At 33.2% G+C, this 24,882-nt stretch overlaps 1 protein-coding gene across 2 annotated transcripts in view; it reads right to left on the reverse strand.

The window, feature by feature from the left end:
* Positions 1–773: 773 nt before the first annotated feature.
* Positions 774–24,882, reverse strand: part of Mindy2 (MINDY lysine 48 deubiquitinase 2) — an 80,876-nt gene continuing 56,767 nt past the window's right edge. The window contains exons 6-9 of one of the 2 annotated variants that reach the window (XM_015480606.2): positions 17,630–17,772; positions 10,585–10,758; positions 6,934–7,140; positions 774–5,652 (exon numbers count right to left, since the gene is read on the reverse strand). In XM_015480606.2, coding sequence (XP_015336092.1) covers positions 5,524–5,652; positions 6,934–7,140; positions 10,585–10,758; positions 17,630–17,772 — 653 coding nt within the window. In that variant the 3' untranslated portion in view covers positions 774–5,523. The remainder of the gene's footprint in view (positions 5,653–6,933; positions 7,141–10,584; positions 10,759–17,629; positions 17,773–24,882) is intronic. The other variant, XM_048792962.1, reaches the window with a different exon arrangement.

The raw sequence follows: 24,882 nt of genomic DNA on the forward strand, positions 1-24,882 counted from the left end.
ATAGTTGTCATTTTATTGAGGAAAACAGCAAAACAAAAGCCAATGGAGGCTTTTCAAATCCCCATTTAAAAAAAAAAAAATCTACAAAGCTAAGATATTCTATGTACTCTGAAAAATGGTTACTTCATACAATAGGTAAAAAAGAATAACAAAAACATTGACAAAATTGAGACAATCTTCAAAGATTAAATACCAATCTCAGTCTTAAAACACATTGTGTTAGTTATAATTGCTTTGTAAGTTACTTCAACTACAATGCACAACTGGATTGGTTTTGATTTGTGAATTTAAATGGGCATTTCAGTTTCATGATTTTCTTTTTAAAACTGTAAAATAACTACTTTATCCAAAGGATCACCTTCCAAAGAATTTTGTTTTGCGCTCCTCTTATTTATAAGGCATCCTTGTCTCTGAAAGGACAGTGCTCATGGGTATAAAGTTTGTAAAGCTACCAGTGACGAATTAACTGGTTTAAAGAAATTCTTAGAATATCAGGTGAAGTAGAAGATTTACTGTAGAATTTTCTTTTTTTATTGTTTAAATCCACTGTAGTTCAAAGCTTGGATTTTATATTTATGCCATAGTATTTTAACACCCTACCTGGGATGGTACCATGCCCTAAAAAATATCTCCTAGTTAGACAAGTCTAAATTTCCTCCTTTCTCAGAACAACAGGACAAAGCTGAACTTGAGGCAAGAGTTTGAAAATTTTACCCTGTTTTGTTTTTTTAAAAGATTTTCTTGAGATTAGAAGAAATTAGAAACTAGAATCCTTCATGTAAAAATATATATGTATATAACAGTTTATTAAATTCTATTTTCTAATGGCAAAGACATTAAGACTAAGAGACATGCATGAATTAAAATTTACATAGATCATCAAAATAAGTTCTAGCAACATGAATTTGCCCTCACATTCATCCTATATTTTGCAATATATTTTGTTCAGGAAGCCTTTAATTTTAATATTTAGTATCTTTTAAACTGTTACCTGAGAAAAATAACTTCAATTCCTCATAATATTTTCCTAATAGTTTTAGAAGTGTTGAACATCAGTAACAAAAGACACCGAACTATCAGAGAAACTAAGTACTCTAAAATTCCAATGAGTTTCTTTACTATTTTCACTTTCAGAATGAATTTAATTGCACATTCTCAAATTACATATTACACTAAAAAAACACAAGTAACTTCAATATCCCTAAAATGATAGTATTTGAAAGATCTAAATCAATTTCACCCATGCAAACAGCTTTTATATGTATTAGCAATGTGACAGCATTTTATAACACAGAGGAAAAATCAAAGATAATCTAAACATTTAGATCTGTGAAAAATATTGGAAAAAAATAGGTTTTAAAATGCTTTTTATAGTTCCCAAATACTCTTGATTTTGACACTAGTCTACAGAACAGGAAAGCAACTGCAAAATACATTTTGAAAACATGATGCGATACTCAAAGACAAGATAATTCAACAAATTTTGACAGTATTTTTAAAAAAGGACTTGTCATTGGAAAAAGTCTGCACATCCAAGAACCAAGATGTGTAATATTTGTGATAATTTAAGTAATATTTTGTGCTTATACTATGCCCTTTATTCAGGAGTGTAAAGCACAAAGAAGAGAGTGAGAAAGTGAGAGAAGGAGAGTGAGAAAGGGCATTCTCTACATATTTAAAGAGTAAACTGAGGCACAGAGACTTTGCCCAAGGCAAGACAAAAAGTTAGATTTTTAAATACAAAATGATCCAGAATTCTACATATCCAGTTCCTTAAAATACAAAATTTTGGACTGTCTTTAGGGCCTTCAGATTATTTTATTAAACATTAGTAAGTTTCCAGCATGCCTAAGAACTGTGATAGGTAAAACCTATAAGCTTTCCATCATATTTTAAAATAACTGATACAATGAATAAGAATGTTAAGCAAAACTACAAAACTGCTTTTTAAAAGGAAATTTAAATAAATGAGATGTTTTGAGGGCAATTCTGAAAATTCTTGCCTTAATTTTTCTTCAGCAGGATTTTACAACTATCTGCTGCATATGCCAGCATTAATGTAGGGACTACAACTATTCTTTCCTTAAATGTTTGCCTTCTAACCTTTCCTCTCAAGATCTCTTATCTCTTAAGTTAACTTAGTTTGTTTTTCATTGAAAACAAAATACTAAGAAGGTTTTGTGTAAGTACAAAATAGTTAATGTTGAGTTCAGTCAGTTAATCTCTGATATTTACTTGCTTTGTTAAGCCAAGATCAAGATGTATGAGGAAGAAATCAAAACATAATATGGGATAAGCAAATAAGTGCAAGAAATATAAGACAATAAAAACAAGATACATTCCAAAAGCTAATCCTAAATTTAAATCTCTGCTTCATTCAAATACTAACTTGACCTTGAAACATGTAAGTTACTTTACCTAAGTACACTGGATGGGCATATAACTAATGTCAATTTTAGTTGCTTTATACTATCCTGTTCAGTCTATGTCCGTGTGTGTATATTTTTTCTTTTCCTTTTTTGTTGTAGTGCAGGGGATTGAACCCCAGTCCTCATGCATGTTCCAACATTATATTCCCAGTCTATAGAGAGTCTGTAGAGCCATATTCCCAGTCCAGGTGTGTAAATATTCTTAAAATGGTGATTTTAAAATTTGAGGGAAAGTTCCCAAATTGCTTTGAGAAGCTGTCTTGCTTCAGAAATACACATACATGTGCACATGCAATGAGTGCTTGTAAATATCAGTAAACTACTGTAAATCACAGCATTGTTGATGCAATGGGATTTGACAAGAAAATGCTCATATTGTTAATAAAAATGTAAGGAATACTCTTTTCAAAAGCAAGAGGAAAAAATGGTGACCACAGCCATTCATTCATCTGCCTCTTTTACTAGCTCTAACAGTGATTTGGTTGATTCAAATGTGCCCATGATCTAGTCTATAAATATTAAAATCAAAAAGGTTTAAATTCTAATTTCTGGTAGCAGTATATATGTAACAATTTCAAGTATTAAAAAATATTGTGGAAAAAAACTGCTTTAAAATACTAACATCAAATTCTTCTGAATGCAAACCAGCAATGAAATGCCTGAATGTATAATTTGTTACCTGGAGCAAAATAAAAGAAAATAAAGACACAATTGCTCTAGATTCTTTGTAACCTTTAAGGTTATATTTGCAAGGAGAGCAGTTTCTTTGACAAGTTTGTTTTAATAGAATTGAACATTTAATTTTCCCTCACAGTAATCAAAGTAAATATTTAATCATTATTACTATTGGTATATCAAACTGAATTCCAGGAATGTAATAAAGTTTGATTTGTAAATATTACATAGAAAAAGACTGAATTAACAAACACACTGCATTTTTAAAAATTTTTTCTCGTAAGTACACATTGACATCTACTTATCTGATAGCAGCATTGCTGGTTTTGAGTGATTTTTCTTTTTTTCTTCTAGAGGGAATGCTGAATGGCAGTATTATCTTTGGAACAAATTAAGAAGATAGGAACAAACAACAGAAAAATAACTTCTACACATATATTCTTCAAGGGTAATAAATAGCTAAGTATATAATTATGGAAAAATATGCCTCAAATATACTTTTGTAAATTATCAAGTTTTTTTTTATTAAAATATAATGCACTGTCACTACTATTTATTCTGAGAAGAACAAACTTTGAGGTTTGAGTTTTCTCCTTCAACCAACAGAATGATATCAAGAGTAAACTCAGATTAAGATCAACCTGTTTAAGCCAATGGAGAGTTCTATAGTATATCTGATTACTTTACCAATGTCCAGATATTCTGGGTTACAATCAAGAGACTCACCAAATATTTTGTATCCAAGTTTTATACCCCAAACAGGTTCTCTGATGATTTATCATTCTAGAATAGGAAATCTGAAGAAATAACAAATTATGTAACACAAATAGACATGCAAAATAGAAGGATGTAAAAGATGCTTGGCCCTGGATTTATTTCCCCTTAGAATAATTCCTTCCATAAATAAGACTTTACTTTTTACATATAGAGTCATTCTATAACTGGTTTTGGATCACAGAGAAAGTTAATGATATAACTTAAAAAAAAAAAATTCTAGATCACTTTTTTTTGTAGTCAAAATTTTGTCACCCCAAACCACAAGAAATACTCTCCAAGTGGATGCTCAGGTCATGTTATGATGTTCCTAAATAAACACATTTTTTGAGGCTTAGAATGTAAATTATATACTACTTGCAGCAGCATTTTTTTTTTCAAAAATGACTAAAAACAAACTTTAAATATAAAGCATATAAAAAGGACTATTAAGGATAGTTGTCCAAACTATATCTAGAAATACAGGAAAATATGTGTTGCCTCATAATAAAGTTAAATAAATATTTTTTTCTGAATTCTATAAACACTATGTTTTATGTTTATTTGGTTCTCATAAGTTAAAAAATCTGCTTGCTTTTACATAAATTCCTCTAAACTCTTATCTACTCTGATTTTTATTAATGTCTTTTCATTAGACTCAGAGATTATCTTTTACTTCTTATAGAAATGTGCTGTTTTTGTTGGTTTTAATAATTTAATTTTCTAGTAATAAACATGATTTAAAATTTAAGGTTCAAGGTAATTCTAAAAAAAGGTAGACACTGAACTATCTACTTTCCTACACTCTCATATTTACAAGGCCTAGCATCCACTGTGGTTTCCTCCTTAAACTTACTTGTCACATGGTTAATAAATAGTAACTATGGTCCAGATTACCTACTTAACGACTTAAAAATTCCTCAAAATTTCACAACACTATTAAGTCATTAATATGTGATTTGGACAGGTTGTAAGTATTAGTGTTATATAATTTTTTTTTTTTTTTTTGCTATTGGAAAAGAAATACAAATCTTTATTTTTTTTCTATCTAAATTAAATCCAAGCTCCATTATTTGTTCTTAATATCTAAAATGTACATTACTAAAGAAAGGTAAAGCTGTTCAAGGGCTGAACTAGTTCAATATACAATTAAGGATTATTTATTCCTGTTATTTATTTTTTTTTTCTTTTTAAATTCCATATTAAACCCCTGGTTTCTCATGGATTAGATCATAATTTAAGGTTGCAAAAATTTCAGAAACTATTGTGCTAATACTTAGATTTCAGGAAGGAATCAGACTAAATCAAATACCTCCATTCATTGTTAGAAGATGAAATAGCTTACTAACTGATATGAATTATGAATGTCACTATGACACAAAATTCGCTGTGATTTGCTTATTTGGCTACAAGTGCAGTATTCTTCATGAATGACAACACAGCATTTCCAACTTGTAACATGAAACTCCAGCTCATAAAGAGTATATTGTGTGACTTCAAGAAGTCTGATTGTAACAAAGTAACAACCTTTCCCCTGAAAAACATGAACAAAATCCAATGGGAAATCAGGCACAGACGGTATTATCTATTATCGGTTTTTCTTCCTTTCCTCATGTGGTCTTGTTTCTCAACACATATAGGTGATTCCAACAGAATCTAGTACTTGTTACAAAATGACACAGCTATTCTTTTCCTTTTCCTTTTCTTTATCTTTTTCTCGAGGTTCCTTTCGTTTCCGTTCGCTATTCCCAGATTGTCTTCCACTTGATGGAGAGGCTTGTGCCGGCTGGCCCAGCTTTAAGAAAAACACACAGCAAGAAATTATTTCAACTGTTCTAAGGCGCTTTATCACAGTTATCTAGAAAGAATAGCCACAAGAGTGAAGGGCATCATCAAAGGGAAAAGAACATCCTGGTACGCAAATTTGTTATATTACGGGGTATCTGTAACATGGTTAATATACCATTCTGGATAGATTCTATGAAATAGGAAAACTAATTATAACATGACAGGATTTAGTTATTAAGATTGGGGTACTCAATATTTGATCTAGAAATAAATTTTACACTTATTTTTTTTTGAACTTTTTAAAGTTGTAGATGAACACAATACCTTTATTTAGTATTTTTTATGTGGTGCTGGGGATTGAACCCAGTGCCTCATGCATGCTATGGCAAGCACTCTACCACTGAGCCACAACCTGGCCCAATTTTACACTTATTCTAATGAAGAATTCTATATTTAGTTTCATCAGACCTTAAAGGCCATCTTGCTTTCTTATATACCCTGATCAAAAGGAACAGTCCTGACATGGTACAGATAATATAAAAGAAGGAGAGTACTTTTTTGATTGAATAAAATAAGATTTAACATCTAGAAACCCACATAATCATCTTATTTTCAGTGCTTAAATATTAACTGAGGGAGTGAGGAGTAGAAATGTGCTGACTTACACTGAATACTTAGTATATGTCATAGACACTGGGTTAAGTGCTAACATTTTAAATTCTTCACCAGAATCTAAGAGTATTATCTTTTATTTCACAGAGAAGGAAAATGAGGTTAAGAGAGTTATTGTCCAGGGTATTGCAATTAGGAAGAGAAAAAATAAGCAGGAAATGTAAATCAACAACTATCTGGTTCTAGTAATAGCTCAGACTACATTTACCTCACAGAAAGCAAATGGTTTCTGGTTTTTGTTTTGTTTTGTTTCAGCTGTAAAGAACTAAAAAATAAGTTTAAAAAAAATCTTGCATTCAGAATCTCCAGAAAAATAATTATACATAAGAAATTATTAGGATAACCACAAATTTAGGACAATGTCAAAAAATCCATGGGTACTAAGATGCTAACATAACTCAAAAGTCAGTTCCTAATTAACTTTTTTTTTTTGTTACCTCAAGCAGAGACTTTTTTATTGCTAAAGTGACGATTATATCTAAGAATCGCAATAAATTTTTTTTTGGTTTGTTTTTTTTTGGTGGTTCTGGGGATTGAACCCAAGGCTTGTGCATGCGAGGCTGGTACTCTACCAACTGAGCTATATCCCCAGTAAGAATCACAAGGCTGTTTTTACCTGGGCCTGTGTATTAGCAGTAGTAGTAGCAGCAGCAGCAGCTGCTGCTGCTTGTTCTTGTTCCTGGTAGTACTGAGAAGCCCGTCTGTCTTCTTCCTCTTGAAGTTTCTTTGCTAGTTCCAAATCACTGATTCCTTCTGGGATTTGTTCCCAATTCATCTCTTGACTCTGCTGTTCTTGTTGTAGAGATAATGCCATAAGATAGTCCTAAGGAATTAAATTATAACCATTTTTAGTTTTGAGATTTCACTCAAGAACTAATAAATATGAATATAGATGTTGTGTTCATGAAGCTCTGAGAATGGCTTTAAAAAAGAAAAACCTATCAGACTATGTACAACTATAATGCACCAATAAAAAAAAAAAAAAACATCAGAGTTTAAATATTAAAATGAGTTATATTGCCAAGTATTTCCTTTGGGGAGCTAAGCACTTATTTCAGTGATGTCATCATTGTTTAAAATATTTTAGGAACTCATTTGAAATTCTTTCTAGAAGCAATAAATAAGATATTCAAAAGGGCTGGGGTTGTGGCTCAGTGGTAGAGTGCTTGCCTAGCACATGTCGGGTACAGGGTTCGATCCTCAGCACCACAAAACAATAAGTAAATAAAATAAAGGCATTGTGTCCATCTACAACTAAAAAATATTTTTAAAAAGATACTCAAGAAAGCTTTAAATAAAAAGAGCCAGGAGCGGTGGCACATGCCTGTAATCCCAGTGGCTTGGGAGGCTAAGGTGCTGAGCAACTCAATGAGACCCTGTCTCTAAATAAAATGCAAAAATAGGACTAGGGATGTGGCTCAGTGGTTGAGTGCCCCTGAGTTCAATTCCCAGTACTGGAAAAAAAAAAAAAAAGAAAGAAAAGAAAAGAAAGAAAGGAAGAAAGACAGAAAGGAAGAAAGACAGAAAGAAAGGAAGAAAGGGGCTGGGAATGTGGCTCAAGCGGTAGCGTGCTCGCCTGGCATGCGTGTGGCCCAGGTTCGATCCTCAGCACCACATACAAACAAAGATGTTGTGTCCACTGATAACTAAAAAATAAATGTTAAAAAATTCTCTCTCTTAAAAAAAAAAAAAATGCAGGGTTTGGGGTTCTTTGGGGAGTACATAGAAAAGATCTTAAAAAAAAAAAAGAAAGAAAGAAAAAAGAAAACTCCGCTATTTTCAAAAGGAACACATGCATTTAGCAATTTCAAAAAATGATAAGAAAATTTTATGTGGCCAAAATATTATTAGAGATAACTATTGTTAACAGTATATAGATACATACATATATATAAACAGTATATATTAACCCCATATTTTTCTACGTTCACATACAAACTCAACATCTCCCACCTCTATTACAACATTTTCTTTTCCATTTAATGTCATAAAAAAATCTTTTTTAAAAACCCTAAAAGCTGGATGTGGTGGTGCATGCCTATAATCCCAATGACTCAGGAGACTGAGGCAGGAGGATCAAAAGTTCAACTTAGCAAGTCTCTAAGCAACTCAATGAGACCCTGACTCTAAATAAAATATAAAGAAGGGCTAGGGAGGTGGCTCAGTGATGGAGTGCCCTGAGTTCTATCCCCAGTATTAAAAAAAAAAAAAAAAAGTTTTATTATCTGACTTAAAACCCACTTTGCACTGAATGAAAACTGACTTATTTTGTACACCTATCATCTACCCTCAAAAACGAGAATTTAAGTAACTTAAAGGACATGTTTCAGAAGGTCATTCCTATGAAGAACTTATACTACTTACTCATGAGTGAGTATCTTACTAATATTAAGGGTTTGTCCTTCAAAATTTTTTCAGTTTCCAACTTGCTCTTTACCAAGTCGCATAGTTTTGAATCTCCCTTCTTGCTATTTCCACAGACACTAATCACAACACCTTACAAATTCATTTCCTCTGCTCCATTAATTTTTACATAATATTTGTTACAAAAATTTCACACATTTCTCTTTATTACTTAAGCCTCTATATGGAGGCTATATAATTCTTTATGGCATCTGAAGGAAAATGAGTACATTTACTATCAAAGCTATTTAAAAAAAAAAAAGTCAAAAGTCCTAGGAAGATTAACATTTGTTGAAATCAAGTATTCTTTTTTTTCCAAATAAACATTTTTTCATAATTATATACTTATCTAAATATATTATATATTTATTGAAGAATATATATGTAGAAGTTATTGGTTGAAATCAAATATTCTTCTATGCATCATAGCTTGCTATTCAAATTACTCTTATAGAACTTAATATACAATAATAGTTGGTTCAATTTCTGCTCCCTCTGCTATTGTAGCACCTTTGAGGACAGGACTGAATGATTTTTTAAAAAAATTTTATTAGTTATTGATGGACCTTTATTCATTTATTCATTTATTGTGGTGCTGAGAATCGAACCCAGTGCCTCTCACATGCTAGGCAAGTGCTCTACCACTGAGCCACAACCCCAGCCCNTGTTTTTTTTTTTTTTTTTTTTTTTTTTAATGCACTGGAGTTTGAACCCATGGGCACTTTACCACTCAGCTACATCCTCAGCACTTTTTATTCTTTATTTTGAGTCAGGGTCTTGCTAAGTTGCCCAGGCTGGACTCGAATTTGCAATCTTCCTGCCTTAGACTCCCAAGTCACTGGGATTACAGGCAAGCGACACCATACTTGGCTATGATTTATCTTTGTATCTGCAGGACCTAGTTATAGTTCCAGTAATACATCTTCTCATTGACTATTAGCTAAGTGAACAGTCTCTATGCACTTAAATTGTTATTATCAAAATTTATGTTCATAGTTTAACATAACCATATTTATGCCTCAGCAGGGAAGAATTAATATCATTGTCATATTTTAAGTAATAAACACACTTTAGCTCCAAAACTGCCCACCTATAGCAGGCAAAAATCTTGTTTCAGTTCTAAATGAAAGTTTTATTGCTTAGGGCTCCTTTGCTGTGTCTGCTCATCCTTTTCTTAGAAAACCTAACTACTCTTTGCCCAGTATATGCTATCTTCTAGAGTCCCTCTTTTCTGCCCTGATTAGTCAAAATATGTTTCAAATATGTGCTTAATCTCTTCATTTCTTCTTGCTTGAATTGTTGGTCTCTATTTACATCCCTGTCCTTCCTACGCATCCTCTGTTTCTTAAAAATGTGATAATACCCAGGTCAGGCACAGTGCAGCAAGCCTGTAATCCCAGTAATTCAGGAGGCTGAGTCAGGAGGGTGGAAAGTTCAAGGCCAAGTATAGGCAATTCAGTGAGACCCTCAGCAATTTAGTAAGACCCCAAATAAAAAATATAAAAGACTGGGGATGTAGTTTAGTGGTAAAGTCCCCCTGAGTTCAATCCCCAGTACAAAATAATAAAACAAAAATTCAGTAGACCATGTCACTTTCATATTTAATAATTGGCATGGCTTCCTTACTGCAATTGGAATAAATTCAAACTCCTTATCATGACCTTCACATTTTAATATGATCAAGCCTTCTGTGCCAAAGTGCAAAATTAATGTACATATAGAATGATCACTTACCTATTTAGGAAGTATCAGGAAAACCTCACAAAGAAATTAAGAATGAATCTAATTCAAAATATTTGGATAACCAAATTGACATTTGAAAAGAATATTTTAAACAATATGAAAAAAGGCAAAATAAGCTTACCTGATCTATTTGATCTTGTTGTCCTTTGTATACAGTTTCAGGATCTGAAGGAGGCCGAAGATGAAATTCTGAGTCACAGAAATTTCCATCACCATCTACATTGTGCAGGCTTTCCCAAACAACTTTTTCTTCAGTAAGAAATCCCTGGTCTGTTACCAACAAATACAGTTGACCCTTAGTAAGAAATAACAAAAGAAAAAGTGTTAAAAAAATCAAAACTAATATTACATTTAATGAAAAATTTTAATCTGTATGTTTAGAAAGTATTAATTATTCCTATAAGCCATTTCTGTACAATACAATAAACAAACTAGTTATCTTATTTGTTCAAATATGACTGGCTTTGAATGTAGTTTATAATTAGCACACTACAATATGAAGAGAAACCCTTGGCATACTCACATATGATTTATAAACAGCTTTGTGTGGTTTGTAATATCATTTTGTAAAATAGAAAAATATTATAAAAATTCCTGAAAAAGACATCAGGCAATAAAAACATGATACTACATTGCCTGGTTTTGTTTATTTTGTAAATTAAGCCTATATGACTAATCTAAATTACACTAATTTTTCTTTTCTCTGTATCATTATTGCTCTTGCTTTGTATACCAGTTGTATTTTGTTTGTGTTTCTACTGTGGCATCAAATCTCCTGGCACTATGATTGTGTTTTCTTGCCTTTTATTCCCCAGACTGTATTTTTATTTTATTTTATATTTTGATACTAGAGCTTGAATCCAGGACCCACTGAGCCTACATACATTTCCAGATCTATGAATATATAATTTATTTTTTATACTGGGTATTGAACCCAAAGGAATTTTACCACTTAGCTATATCCTCAGTCCTATTTGTTCATTTATTTGCCTTATTTATTTTTATGGTACTGAAGATTTAACCCAAGGATGCTGTACCACTGAGTTATACCCCCAGCCCCTTTCTATTTATTTTGAGATAGGGTCTTGCTAAATTGTGTAGACTGGCCTTGAACTTGTGATCATTCTGCTTCATCCTCCGGAGTCACTGGGATTAGAGACATGAGTCACTGCACATAGCTAGAATATATTTTTAAATCTCTATTGCTGGGCCTACTATAAGTTACATTCACAATCACAATGAAAGAATTTAGCAGTGACCACTAATTTTTCATGTGTGTTAGTTCTGATTCTAATCATATGTTACATCTATATATTATGTATACTATATAAGGTCTGTATATTTCGTCAGATCTGCCAAAGTAAGACCTTTTGATACTTGCTCATAGTTCTCATTAGATAATAGTTAACATAGGGTTTACCATTGGTTCAAGAATTATACTTTTTCATGGTCTCTTATATTTATAATTAATTTCATCATACTACACCATGTCTTTGCTTTACAATTTATTTTACTGGCTATTTGATAACCATAATCTTATCAATATTTTTTCTTTCTTTTTTTTTTTTTAATTTATTTTTTAGTTCTCGGCGGACACAACATCTTTGTTTGTATGTGGTGCTGAGGATCGAACCCGGGCCGCACGCATGCCAGGCGAGCGCGCTATCGCTGAGCCACATCCCCAGCCCTCAATATTTTTTCTCCAAATGGTACTTAAGAATAAATTCTCTCTCTGCCTCTCTTTTTTGTTGTTGCTGTTTTGAGGACTGAAATCAGAGCTTCATGTATTGCTAGGCAAGCAGCTCTACCACTGAGTTACACTCCTAGTCCTTGTTTTTATTTGTTTATTTATTTTCCTTGGTTTTATTTTTAGAGACAGGTAATTTGCTCAGGTTGGCCTCAAATTCTAGATCTTTCTGCATCAGCCTCCAGAGTGGCTGGAATTATGGGCATGTGTTCGCCTAAAATTCACAATGCCCTAGGTTGGATTTCCAGCACACACAAAATAAATAAAGGAAATAAAATAAAATACTGAAAAACACAATTTCAGAAAAAATTGTGTTGTAGCTCAGTGGTAGAGCACATGTGAAGCCTTGGGTTCAATCCTCAGCACCACATAAAAATAAAGGTATTGTGTCCAAGCACAACTAAAAAATAAATATTAAAAAAATAATACAGAAGTTCTTATTAATGCATATAAAAATGATAAAGACAACACTAGAAAAATTTTACTTTTCTTAAAAATAGGCAATTGTAACTGTGTTACATATATATCCACAATGGAGTATTACTCAGCATTAAAAGAGAATGAAATTATGGCATTTGTAGGTAAACGGATGGAGTTGGAGAATATGATGCTAAGCAAAGTAAGCCAACCCCAAAAAACTGAAGGCCAAATGTTCTCTCTGATAAGTGAATGCAGATCCATAATCGGGGGAGGGAGCATGGGAAGAATGGAGGAATTGTGGATTGGACAAAGGAAAGGAGGTAGAGGGAAGGGGACATGGGGGTAGGAAAGATGGTGGAATGAGACAGACATCACTACCCTAGGTACATGTATGATTGCATAATGATGCAATTCTATGTCGTGTACAACCAGAAAAATGAAAAGTTGTACTCCATTTGTGTACAATGAAATGAAATACATTCTTCTGTCATGTATAACTAATTAGAACAAATTAAAAAAATTTAAAACAAATTTTTAAAAATAGGCAATTGTATTACAAAAGAAGACTGAATGAAAACCTATCCAAACAACCTCATAAATTAGTTGTAGTGACTTGTATTAACAACATATCTGACAATATTGTCAAGATTTATAAATTGATAAAAAAAACTTCTCAAATAAATTAATTCCAGTCTTTCAAACATGGAAGACTGCATTAATGTTTTAGATTAATTAACTTGGATTCAAACTACTCAACATCTTTAGATCTTAGTTTTCTTTTCTAATGAGTGATATAGAGGTATTCTAAGACAAGAGTTTCTAAGTATTTTATAAACTACTTCTTTATTTTTATTTTTTTGGTACTGGGGATTGAACCCAGTGTGCTTTACAACTGAAGCCCAGTCCTCTACCCTTTATGAGACAGGGTCTCACTAAGCTACCGAGGCTGGCCCTGCACCTGGAATCCTCCTGCCTCTGCTTCCTAGGTGACTAGGATAATGGGCATGAGCTACCCACATCTAAGTATTTTATACATTTTTAAGTTTATATTTATTTATTTATTTATTTTTTGTGTGTGGTGCTGGGAACTGAACTCAGTACTTCCCACTTGCTAGGTAAGCACTCTACTTCTGGGCTATATTCTCAGCCACAATGCATTTTATAATTTGAAATTTTATAATTTTTTTCTTTTCTTTCTTTTTTTCTTTTTGTGCTGGGGGATCAAAGCCAGGGCCTTGTGCTTGATAGGCAAGGACTCTATCAGTGAGATACATCACCAGCCCCCAAATTTCTGAGAAAGTTTCTAAGGTATTTTATAAATTGAAAGACAAACTTTAATAAAGCTACTTAACAAACATCAGTCTCATCCACATGGAGCTCCCCAGAGAGGCAGTGAGGCATTGCTGTTGACTTGAAAGTCATATTGGAGCTGCTTGCAAACTGAGTGTTCTTAGGCAAGTTAGAATCTTTAGGTCTGTTTCCTGGCTATAAAGTAAGAATAATAATAAATCCACACCCTATAGAGGAGTTGTAAAGATTAAATGAGATAATGAATGTAAAATGCTTAATACAGTACAAGCCACATAACTGCTTTGTTGTTTACTGTGTGGACAAGCTAGGCAAAAGCTCTACCACTGAACTACATCATAGGCCCCATAATTGTTTAATAAACCAAAGATATTGTATTCATGAGTAATACCTAAATCTCAGTTTCTGTGTCTATCTTCTGTTTTCTATATAAGTGAAAAAGACAATATATCTCTTGCTACTATGCAATCCTATGACTTTCCTTTTTCCACATTTCTCCCTTTCTCTTTATTTTAAAAGAATGTGACAATTTTTAATTTATCAACCACTGTTATGGTTTGAATATGAGGTTTCCCCCTAAAACCCCTGGGTTAATGCAGGAGATAAAATGATTAGATTATGAGAGCTGTGACCTAATCAGAGGTTTAATTCATTTGATAAATTAATAATATAAATGAACTGTGGTAAGGATAGGCATGGCTGGAGGAAGTTAAATCACAGGCATACCTTTGGGGTTTATATTTCATTCCAGGCATCTCACTTGCTCTGATTTTGTTTTCATGAGGAAAGCAGCTTTCCTCTGCCACACCCTTCCACCATGATGTTCTGCCTCATCTTGGGCCCAGAGTGATGAAGCTGGCCCACCATGAATTGAGACCTCTGAAACTGAGCCTAAAATTAAACTTTTTCTTCTCTAAATTGTTTTTCATGGGTATCTGATCACTAACACAACAACTTTAAAAATAACTAAATTTAATGAATTTTTACTTAAATATAGCAGTTGGTGGGAAAACAATTGCTACCATAGCCTTAGTCAAAGAGGAAACAGAATAAACACGTTTATTATTTATTTATGTATTTTTAACTTTATTTTATTTTTTTGTATCGGGGATTGAACTCAGGGGCACTCAACCACTGAGCCACATCCCCATCCCTATTTTGTATTTTATTTAGAGACAGGGTCTCACTGAGTTGCTTAGCACCTCACTAAATTGCTGAGGCTGGCAATCCTCCTGCCTCAACCTCAGTCACGTCAGGCATGTGTTACTGTACCCGCCTTGTATTTATTATTTTTATGATACTGGATGTTGAACCCAGGGCCCCACACATGCTAGGCAAGTGCTTTTACTACTGCACTACATCCCCAACCCAGAAACTTATTTTTAAAATATGGCTTTAGTATTCATCCAGAATTTTAAAAAATTATTTATTTATTTATTTTTTAAAAATGTAAACATACACTTTATTTAACCTAATCCATACAAAATGTATCATTTCTATGTGATCAATATGAAAAATTATTATTTTTTATTAATTAATTTATTTTTTATTAGTTACACATGACAGTACAATGATCTTGACAATTCATACATTTGAATCAAATGGGGTATAATTTCTCATTTTTCTGATTGTACAGGTTGCAGAATCACATTAGTCATACAGTCACCTATATACATACCGCAATAATAATGTCTATTTTATTCTGCTGCCCTTCCTATCCCCCCTTCCCCTCCCCTCCCCTCCTATCACATCTCTCACCCAATCTAATGTGACACACTTCTTTTATTTTTATTTTTTTCTCCTCACAACATCATACATGAGCATGCAATGGAGAAAGGATAGCATTTTTAACAAATGGTGCTGGGAGAACTGGAAATCCATATGCAACAAAATGAAACTGAATCCCTTTCTCTTACCATGCACAAAAGTTAACTCAAAATGGATCAAGGAGCTAGGAATCAAACCAGAGACTTTGCGCCTAATAGAGGAAAAAGTTGGCCCTAATCTCCATCACATGGGGCAGGACCCAAATTCCTTAATAAGACACCTATAGCCCAAGAGTTAAAATCAAGAATCAACAAATGGGACGAATTCAAACTAAAAAGTTTTTTCTCAGCAAGAGAAATAATATGTGAGGTGAATAGGGAGCCTACATCCTGGCAACAAATTTTTACCCCTCACACATTAGATAGAGCTCTAATCTCTAGAGTATACAAAGGATTCAAAAAGTTAAACAACAAAAAAATAAATAACCCAATCAACAAATGGGCCAAGGACCTGAACAGACACTTCTCAGAAGAGGATATACAATCAATCAACAAATACAGGAAAAAATGCTCACCATCTCTAGCAATCAGAGAAATGCAAATTAAAACTACTCTAAGATACCATCTCACTCCAGTAAGAATGGCAGCCATTATGAAGTCAAACAACAATAAGTGCTGGCGAGGATGGGGGGGGGGAGGTACACTCATACATTGCTGGTGGGACTGCAAATTGGTGCAGCCAATTTGGAAAGCAGTATGGAGATTCCTTGGAAAGCTGGGAATGGAACCACCATTTGACCCAGCTATTCCCCTTCTCGGTCTATACCCAAAAGACCTAAAAAGAGCATACTACAGGGACATAGCCACATCAATATTTATAGCAGCACAATTCACAATAGCTAGAATGTGGAACCAACCTAGATGCCCTTCAATAGATGAATGGATTAAAAAATGTGGCATTTATACATAACAGAATATTACTTAGCACTAAAAAATAACAAGATCATGGCATTTGCAGGGAAATGGATGGCATTAGAGCAGATTATGCTAAGTGAAGTTAGCCAATCCCTAAAAAACAAATGCCGAATGTCTTCTCTGATATAAGGGGGGTGACTCAAAATGGGATAGGGAGGAAGAGCATGAGAGGAAGACTACTACTAAATAGGGAAGAGAGGTGGGAGGAAAAAAAAGGGAGAAGGGGAGTTGCACGGAAGATGGAAGGAGAACCTCATCGTTATACAGAATACATGTATGATATTATGACGAGAAAAAGAAAAGAAAAAAAAAGTGTGTCACATTAGATTGGATAGAGAGAAATGATGGGAGGGGAGGGGAGGAGTAGGGGGGATAGGAAGGGCCGAAGAATAGAATAGACATTATGACTGCTGTATGTATACAGGTGACTCTCTGACCAGTGTGATTCTGCAATCTGTACAATTAGAAAAATGAGAAATTATACCCCAATGATTAAAATGTATGAATTGCCAAGATCATTGTAATGTCATGTGTAGCTAATTAAACAAAATTAAAATAAATAAATAAATAAATATTGGGTCTTACCATGTTGTACAGGCTGGCCTTGAACACAATGATATTCCTACTGCAGCCTCTTGAATAGATTATAGGTGTGCACAGATAAATCTTAGTGCTTACTTCACAAGCATCCATTATTAAAAGTCACCCTAGTTCTTTCTATTTCTAGGATATTATCCCCCCCTTCTAGAAAATAAATATTTCTTAATGTGGTAATCTGTGAACAATTGCTAATCCGTTCCATCCTAAAAGTATTTAATAATTACTTTCACAATTTGATGGTTAAGGAATACTATCCTATAATCTTTTATTTTGAAGAAAATCAAACAATATCTCTAAATCAAGCTCCTTTGACTTAGAATAATAACTGAATAGCTATTTCTATATCATACCTTGTATTTGGTCATGGTGCTAAAATGATTATTCCGAAAGAACACACAAAGTTCTCCTTCCTGAACGGTTGAAGTTAGTTCACACAATCCATGGTATGTCAGTTGAGTGGCTGTATTATTTAGAAACTGCTCAGCTACAAAGCCTATGGAACCAATGCATAATATTAGATGCACAATAGTAGATGGAAGAATTTCAAAATTAAAAAATTACTCTTTTCTATTAATATTGTGTTCAAGTATATATAAAGTCCAATCAATATAAAACTTTTCCTAGGATGGTGGCCCCACATTGGAGATTCATCTTTGTAATTTAGGTATAGAAGTTATATTTATAGTTGTTCCCATCCTAAATAAACTGTTAGGTGACAGCTTACAATAAAAGACACAGACACTTTAATTAAACTAAAACCCATTAAAACAAATACAAATGGGGCTGAGGATATAGCTCTGTGATGTAGCACCTGCTTCACACATGTGAGGCACTGGGTTTGATCCTCAGCACCACATAAAAATAAATAAATAAATAAAGATATTGTGTCCATCTACAACTAAAAAAAAAAAAATATATATATATATATATATATATATAAATTAAAAACCAAGGAGTTAGCAATTTAAAATGTGGGTAGGAATGATGTATGTCCAACATCTACTGCCCCAATGGCGAGATGTTTAGAAATTACAAGCAGCCTTCACAAATTACCTTAAGACAAATTGCCTAAAAAATTGTTACTTAAGTAGTCCTGAGCTTTTAACAGAGATCCCAGATACTTCTCAAGTGTAAATTGTTAAATTCTTTTCTTAAATCTAAAAATAGGCATAAAACTCAATAGAAAGCAGTAGGATAGTTGGTGCCATTTTTATCCTAATCTCCTCCAACACATGCCACTCATTATGTAGATATACAAAGTTTAGAAATAGATATTATCTCTTTTCTTTCTGAAACAGAATGAAATATACAGAAGTTGTCTGAATTTTTAAAAGATATTTATTTTTTAGCTTTAGGTGGACACAATATTTTATTTTTATGCAGTGCAGGGGATCGAACCCAGTGCCTCACACATGCCAGGTGAGCGCGCTACTACTTGAGCCATACCCCCAGCCCCAAGTTGTCTGAATTTTATTTTAAAAGATACATGGTACAGTTGATCCTCATTAACTGCAAAGTTATGAGTTCATGTACTAGCTAAAAGTTATTTATAAATACCTAAAAATCAATACTCACAGCACTTCAATGGTCATTTGGGGATATCTGAGGATAGGCAAAAAATTTGAATTGCCCAGCAACACTCTGCCTTGTTATTTCAGCTCATACCATAGACAAGTGTCCTTTTCATGGTCTATTTAGTGTCATGTTTTTCATATTTTTGTACGTTTTGTTGGTGTTTTTCTGTTTGAAATATTGCCCCCACCCAACCCTCACTCAAGTGTAAGGTTAAAGTAATAGCTAGTACTAAGTGGAGAAAGGCTGTGATGGAGAAAATACATGTCAGATAAGCTTTGTTCAGGCATGAATTATAGTGTTGTTGGCTCTGAGTTTAATGTCAATGAATCAATAGTATATTATTAAATAAAGTATTTTAAAACAGAAACACTCATAAAATAAGGTTGTTGACTGGTTGACAAAAAATGATCTATCCGAGCCAGGCTTAGTAGTGCACACCTATAATCACAGAGGGAAGCTGAGGCAGGAGGATCATAAGTTCAAACCCAGACTGAGCAATTTAGTGAGGCCCTAAGCATCTCAGTGAAACCCTGTCTCAAAATAATAAGAAGGAAAGGAATGTGCCTCAGTGCTTAAATGCCCCACCCCCTCAAACCTGGACACGCCCTCCCCCCCAAAAAAATCCTAATCTTGTGTCTTGCCTAGGAACAATACTTTAGCATTCACTAATTCCTTGGTCAACATAGAACATTACCACTGCAAACAATGAGAATCAACTGTATAAATATTTTTTTAAACATGTATTTTTCTTTCCCTCCTTTTCCTCTTTTCCTTTAGTAGAAAAGAAATGTCTCAGGAGCAGTAAGTGGGGAGGTTCTTCTAAAGAGTTTTATAAGTAAGCTGAGAGGTGCAGATATAGGGAATAAAGATGAATCTGTAATAAGAAACTAATGCCTCAATAAGAAATTGAAAATAAACTTGGGGAATGTGATGATCATTATTATCCAAAGTACAGGTATGAAGACATGAAAAATTGTGCTCTATATGTGTAATAAGAATTGTAATGCATTCTGCTGTCATATATAAATAAATAAATAAACCTGGTAGAAAGTTGGCAGGGCCAGAAGGCTAGGTAATGTATTTATTCAACTGCCTGTGTATTCCTTGGTAACAAGCCATAGCACTTCAAGCTGCAAAATGGTTGTAAAAATGTTAAAAATACACGCACTATTCCAAGGACTTGATTAAGGTAGGAAGGGAAGTGCAAAAGTTAAAGGAGGCTACAATCAAAGGAAATTGATAGCATAACTGCAAACTTTTACCAAGTAGAATATATAAAGTTTTAAAAATGAAGCATTTTGTTTATGCTGCAAAATACCACTCCTGTCTATAATATCCACATCGTTAAATGCTTCTTCTTCTTTTTTAACCTGTATTTATTTATTTATTTTTATGTGGTGCTAAGGATCGAACCCAGGGCCTTACAACTACAACCCCAGCCCCCTAAATGCTTCTTTCAGAAAGATGTTTCTAAATGTTCCTTTCACAGCTCAGTCTCATACATTCTCTCCAAATCCCTTTAAATCCCTTAAAAAAAAAAGATACAAAAAGCCAGGTGTGGTAGCACATGCCTGTAATCCTAGTGGTTCAGAGGCTGAGGCAGGAGAATAGCAAGTTTGAGGTTAGTCTCAGCCACTTAGCAAGGCACTAAGTAACTTTGTGAGACCCGTCTTAAAGCAAAAAGAGCTGGGGATGTAGCTCAGTGGTAAAGTGTCGTAGTCTCCTTTCCCCTTGCCAAATACAGATACAAAAATTCAGTGGACATACAGTACATTAACCTCATGTTAGTGTGAAATTCAAATATTTAATGCTAGAAAGGTCTTTGCTAGAAAAGTCTTAGCTACATTTTTTTTTTTTTTTTTTTTAAAAACAGGAGTTAGACTCACAAAGAATAAATGACTTCCTCAAGGACATTAAACTAGTTATGGTAAGACTGGATGGGGCTGGGGATGTGGCTCAAGCGGTAGCGCGCTCGCCTGGCATGCGTGCGGCCCAGGTTCGATCCTCAGCACCACATACAAAACAAAGATGTTGTATCCGCTGAAAACTAAAAAATAAATATTAAAAATTCTCTCTCTCTCTCTCTCTCCCCCCCTCCCGCTCTCACTCTATCTTTAAAAAAAAAAAAAGACTGGAGTCCAGGAGACTTATTAAAACTGATACTAAAACATTTAAAGATTTAGTGCAGATGATCATAAATACATGGATCCTTAAATTACAAAGCAATAACTATTAAAAATTACAAAACACAGTATTTCCCAATTCTCCTGCATCTGTAAAGCAGTGGTTATAGTAGAGTATTGAAAAGACTAATCTAGGTACAAATTTCTATGATGAATTAAACAAATGTTGGTATATAACTCCATGTTATATAGTATTTACTTAAATGTATTGCTTCAAATAGTCCACCATTTCAAATAATATAGAGTTTATTTGCAGCATTCAGATTACATTTCAACTTTTTATAGATATAGTGATACTAATGGTAAAAAGCCACTAATATAATGATAATTTAAGCACTCTTTCTTAAAAATTCTTTTTCCATATTTTAATTGGTACATTATAGTTGTACATAATGGTAGGATTTGTTATTATACATTTTCACATGAACATAATATCACTTTTTTGGGGGGTATGGGGATTGAACTCTGGGCACTCAACCATTGAGCCACATTGTGTTTTATTTGGAGACAGGGTCTCACTGAGTTGCTTAGTGTCTCACTTTTGCTGAGACACTAAGCAACTCAGTTGCTTATTGTCTCACTTTTGCTGAGGTTGGCTCTGAACTCACGATGCTCCTGCCTCAGACTCCTAAGCTGCTGGGATTACAGGGATGTACCATTGCGCACGGCCAATATCACTTTTTTTTTTTTCCTAACAAGATCATTATACTCAAAAATATTTCTTGTATTCAGAAATTCAATCATAAATGAGATTTATCAATTTTTTTTTCTGTTACTAGAAAGTTATTAGGGAATATGAATGCTCTTACTCCCTTAAAGAAGGTGAAGTTAGGAAGAGAAGCACTAAAATTAGGCAAAAAGGAATAGAAAGTAGAAATAGGAGGAAAGGAAACATAATTTATGTTCTTAAAAATATTGCCTAGATGTAATCTTGTCTGAGATTTGCATTCAAATTTAAGCTTGGATAAAGCTGACACAAGCATCAGAGTTTTGTTTTGTTTTGTTTTTAAGGCAAATTTAAGCTTGGTCAGAACTTACCTTTGTCACTGTGACAGCTTTAAATAAATTGTTAATTTTCTTTTTGTAATTTCAAATTTCAAAAATCATATACATTAATGTGTTTTTTCCACAAGAGGAGAGGCAAAACACTTTCTCTCTCTCTCTGTCTCTTTTTTCCTTGCTAAGTTGCTTAGGGCCTCACTAAGTTGCTGAGGCTGGCTTTGAACTCAAAATCCTCCTATCTCACCCTCCCGAATTGCTGGCATTACAGCCACCTCCACATGTAGCCACAAAACAATTTTTTCATGTGACAAATGCTCAGATTTTCTTTAAAAAGATGAAGACTTTGGGCTGGAGATGTGGCTCAAGCGGTATCGCGCTCGCCTGGCATGCGCGCAGCCCAGGTTCGATCCTCAGCACCACATACAAACAAAGATGTTGTGTTCGCCGATAACTAAAAATAAATATTAAAATTCTCTCTCTCTCTCAAATAAATAAATAAATAATATATATATATATATATATATATATATATATATTTTAAAAGATGGAGACTTATATGATTCCAGGGGAGCAGGAGAGAGACAAGAACATTTCATTGTGCCAAAAAATAAAGGGCTCAAAAAATGATAAGGATTTAGCAGAACATGGGACCCAATGTGAAGGCATCCTAATGGCTACATCTGGAACAATTTAAGTGTCAAAAAGAATAATTATAATAATAATGAACTATAACATCCTAATTAAGAATCCATGACTGGCTTGGGAAGCTGAGCAGGAGGACTGTGAATTCAAAGTCAGCTAGCTTCAGCAAAAAAGCGCTAAACAACTCAGTGAGACCCTGTCTCCAAATAAAATATGAAATAGGGCTGGGGATATGGCTCAGTGGTCGAGTGCTCCTGAGTTCAATCCCCAGTACCCAAAAATAAAAATAAAAAAAGAATCCATGAGTTTATGTTGATATTATTATTATTATTATTATTATTTTAGCGAGGGATGGGGAAGAAAAAAGAAAACCATCTTTTACAAAAGAATAACAAATAAATGTAGATAGAATAATAAAAGTATCATAACCACCATAGAAATAATTGATTAAGGCAAGAGTAGATGGATACACAATTTCCTGGGCAAATGATTTATTAAGAACAGGACATTCGCAGTTTCAGTGCAGAACATCACTGGTTACTTATTAATTACAAAGGAAAAAGGAAATCTGTACAATGAAAATTTGGCCTGTACCACCTTGATCAAATTAGACATCACCAATAATGGGATTATCAGCCATGTGCCCCCTGATTTTATGCCTTAGGAAGAACACAATGTTATCTATGCAGCATACTGCCAAGAATACATAATTTAAACCTACTTATGAGGAAACAATCAGATAAATCCATATTAAGAGCTATTTTATAAAACAACTGGCTTGGACTATTGAAACTAAAAGTCAATTTCACAGTAGATTTTTTTTTTTAAAAAGCAGGAGAGAAAAAAAAAAGGAAAAACATTAGGAATCTCTTCTATATTAGAGGAAACTAAATACAACTAATTGATCTTTGATTAGAGCCTACACTGAAAAAAAATTAAAGCTTTAAGGGACATTATTGGAAAAACTAAAAAATTCTGAATATTAACCTTATATTAGGTAATACTGTATCAATGCTAAATTGCATGAGATAATTATATTGTGATTATAAAGAAGACTTTAAACAGGTGAATTCCTTTTTCTTTGGAGACAAATGATGAAGCACTGGTGGGTTAAAAAAAAAGTACTATGATATTTGCAACTAATTGTCATGTGATTTAGGGCAAAAATGTGTGTGCAGAAATATAGAAAAAAGCAAATATTCAATATGATAATAATTGGTGAATTTAAGAAAAGTGAATATAAATGTTCATTGTGCTGTCCCAACTCTTTTGTGGGTTTGAGATTCTCGAAAATAAAAGCTGAAGAAAAAAGAAACTAATATTATTTAATAAAAAAAAATGTGATTCAATCTACACTATTTAGTGTTTAGACCATATAATACAGTTTCAATAAATTTTTGATTAAGTGAACAAATATCCTGGAATTATTTTTATAAAGCATATCATTATCCTAAGAACAATTGTTTAAAAAAACAATTATTCCTAAGAGAGTATCTGGAATTAAAATTCAAGCTCTAGTGAAGTCTGGCAGCAGGTACTATTTTTTTTTCCTTATTGATGTTGGTGTTATGACACAATCCATCATTTTAACTAGATCAGAAAGTATTGACATTTGAAAGAAGTAGCAAATAATATGTACTCTATGTACACGTAAAAGTTCTATGCTTTTTCTTATAAAGTGTCAGCACCAAAATAAAATGAACATTATATAAAAGAAGTTGAAAGACTTTCTAATTCTATGTCAGCTAAATAACATTTTTTCCTTAAAAAAAAAAAGTTACTAAAAGTATTTCCTATACCCTGCACCTTGATAACAAATGAAATGTTTGAAAAATAATAATAATAATAATAATTATCATCTATGACCAAAGCTTTTAAAATTAGAAACAAACCAGTCTGGCATATTTTACTGATTCAAAAGGAAAGATATAGGGCTGTGATTGTAGCTCAGTGGTAGAGTGCTTGCCTGGCATGTGTGTCATTAGATTCCATCCTGAGCACCACATAGAAATGAAAGAAAAAAAGAAAAAAAGAAAAAGAAAGAAAGCAAGCTATGCTGTCCATCTACAACTGCAAAAAAATAAAATAAAATAATTTTTTTTTTTTAAAGGCACAGTTGAAGGCTAAATAGAAAAACAAAGCAGACTACTTCATTGAACACTAATATATCCAAGAGTGCTATGGCTTGGATATGAAATGCA

Source organism: Marmota marmota, unplaced genomic scaffold (genome assembly GCF_001458135.2).
Source record: "Marmota marmota marmota unplaced genomic scaffold, marMar, whole genome shotgun sequence".
NCBI classification, from domain to species: domain Eukaryota; kingdom Metazoa; phylum Chordata; class Mammalia; order Rodentia; family Sciuridae; genus Marmota; species Marmota marmota.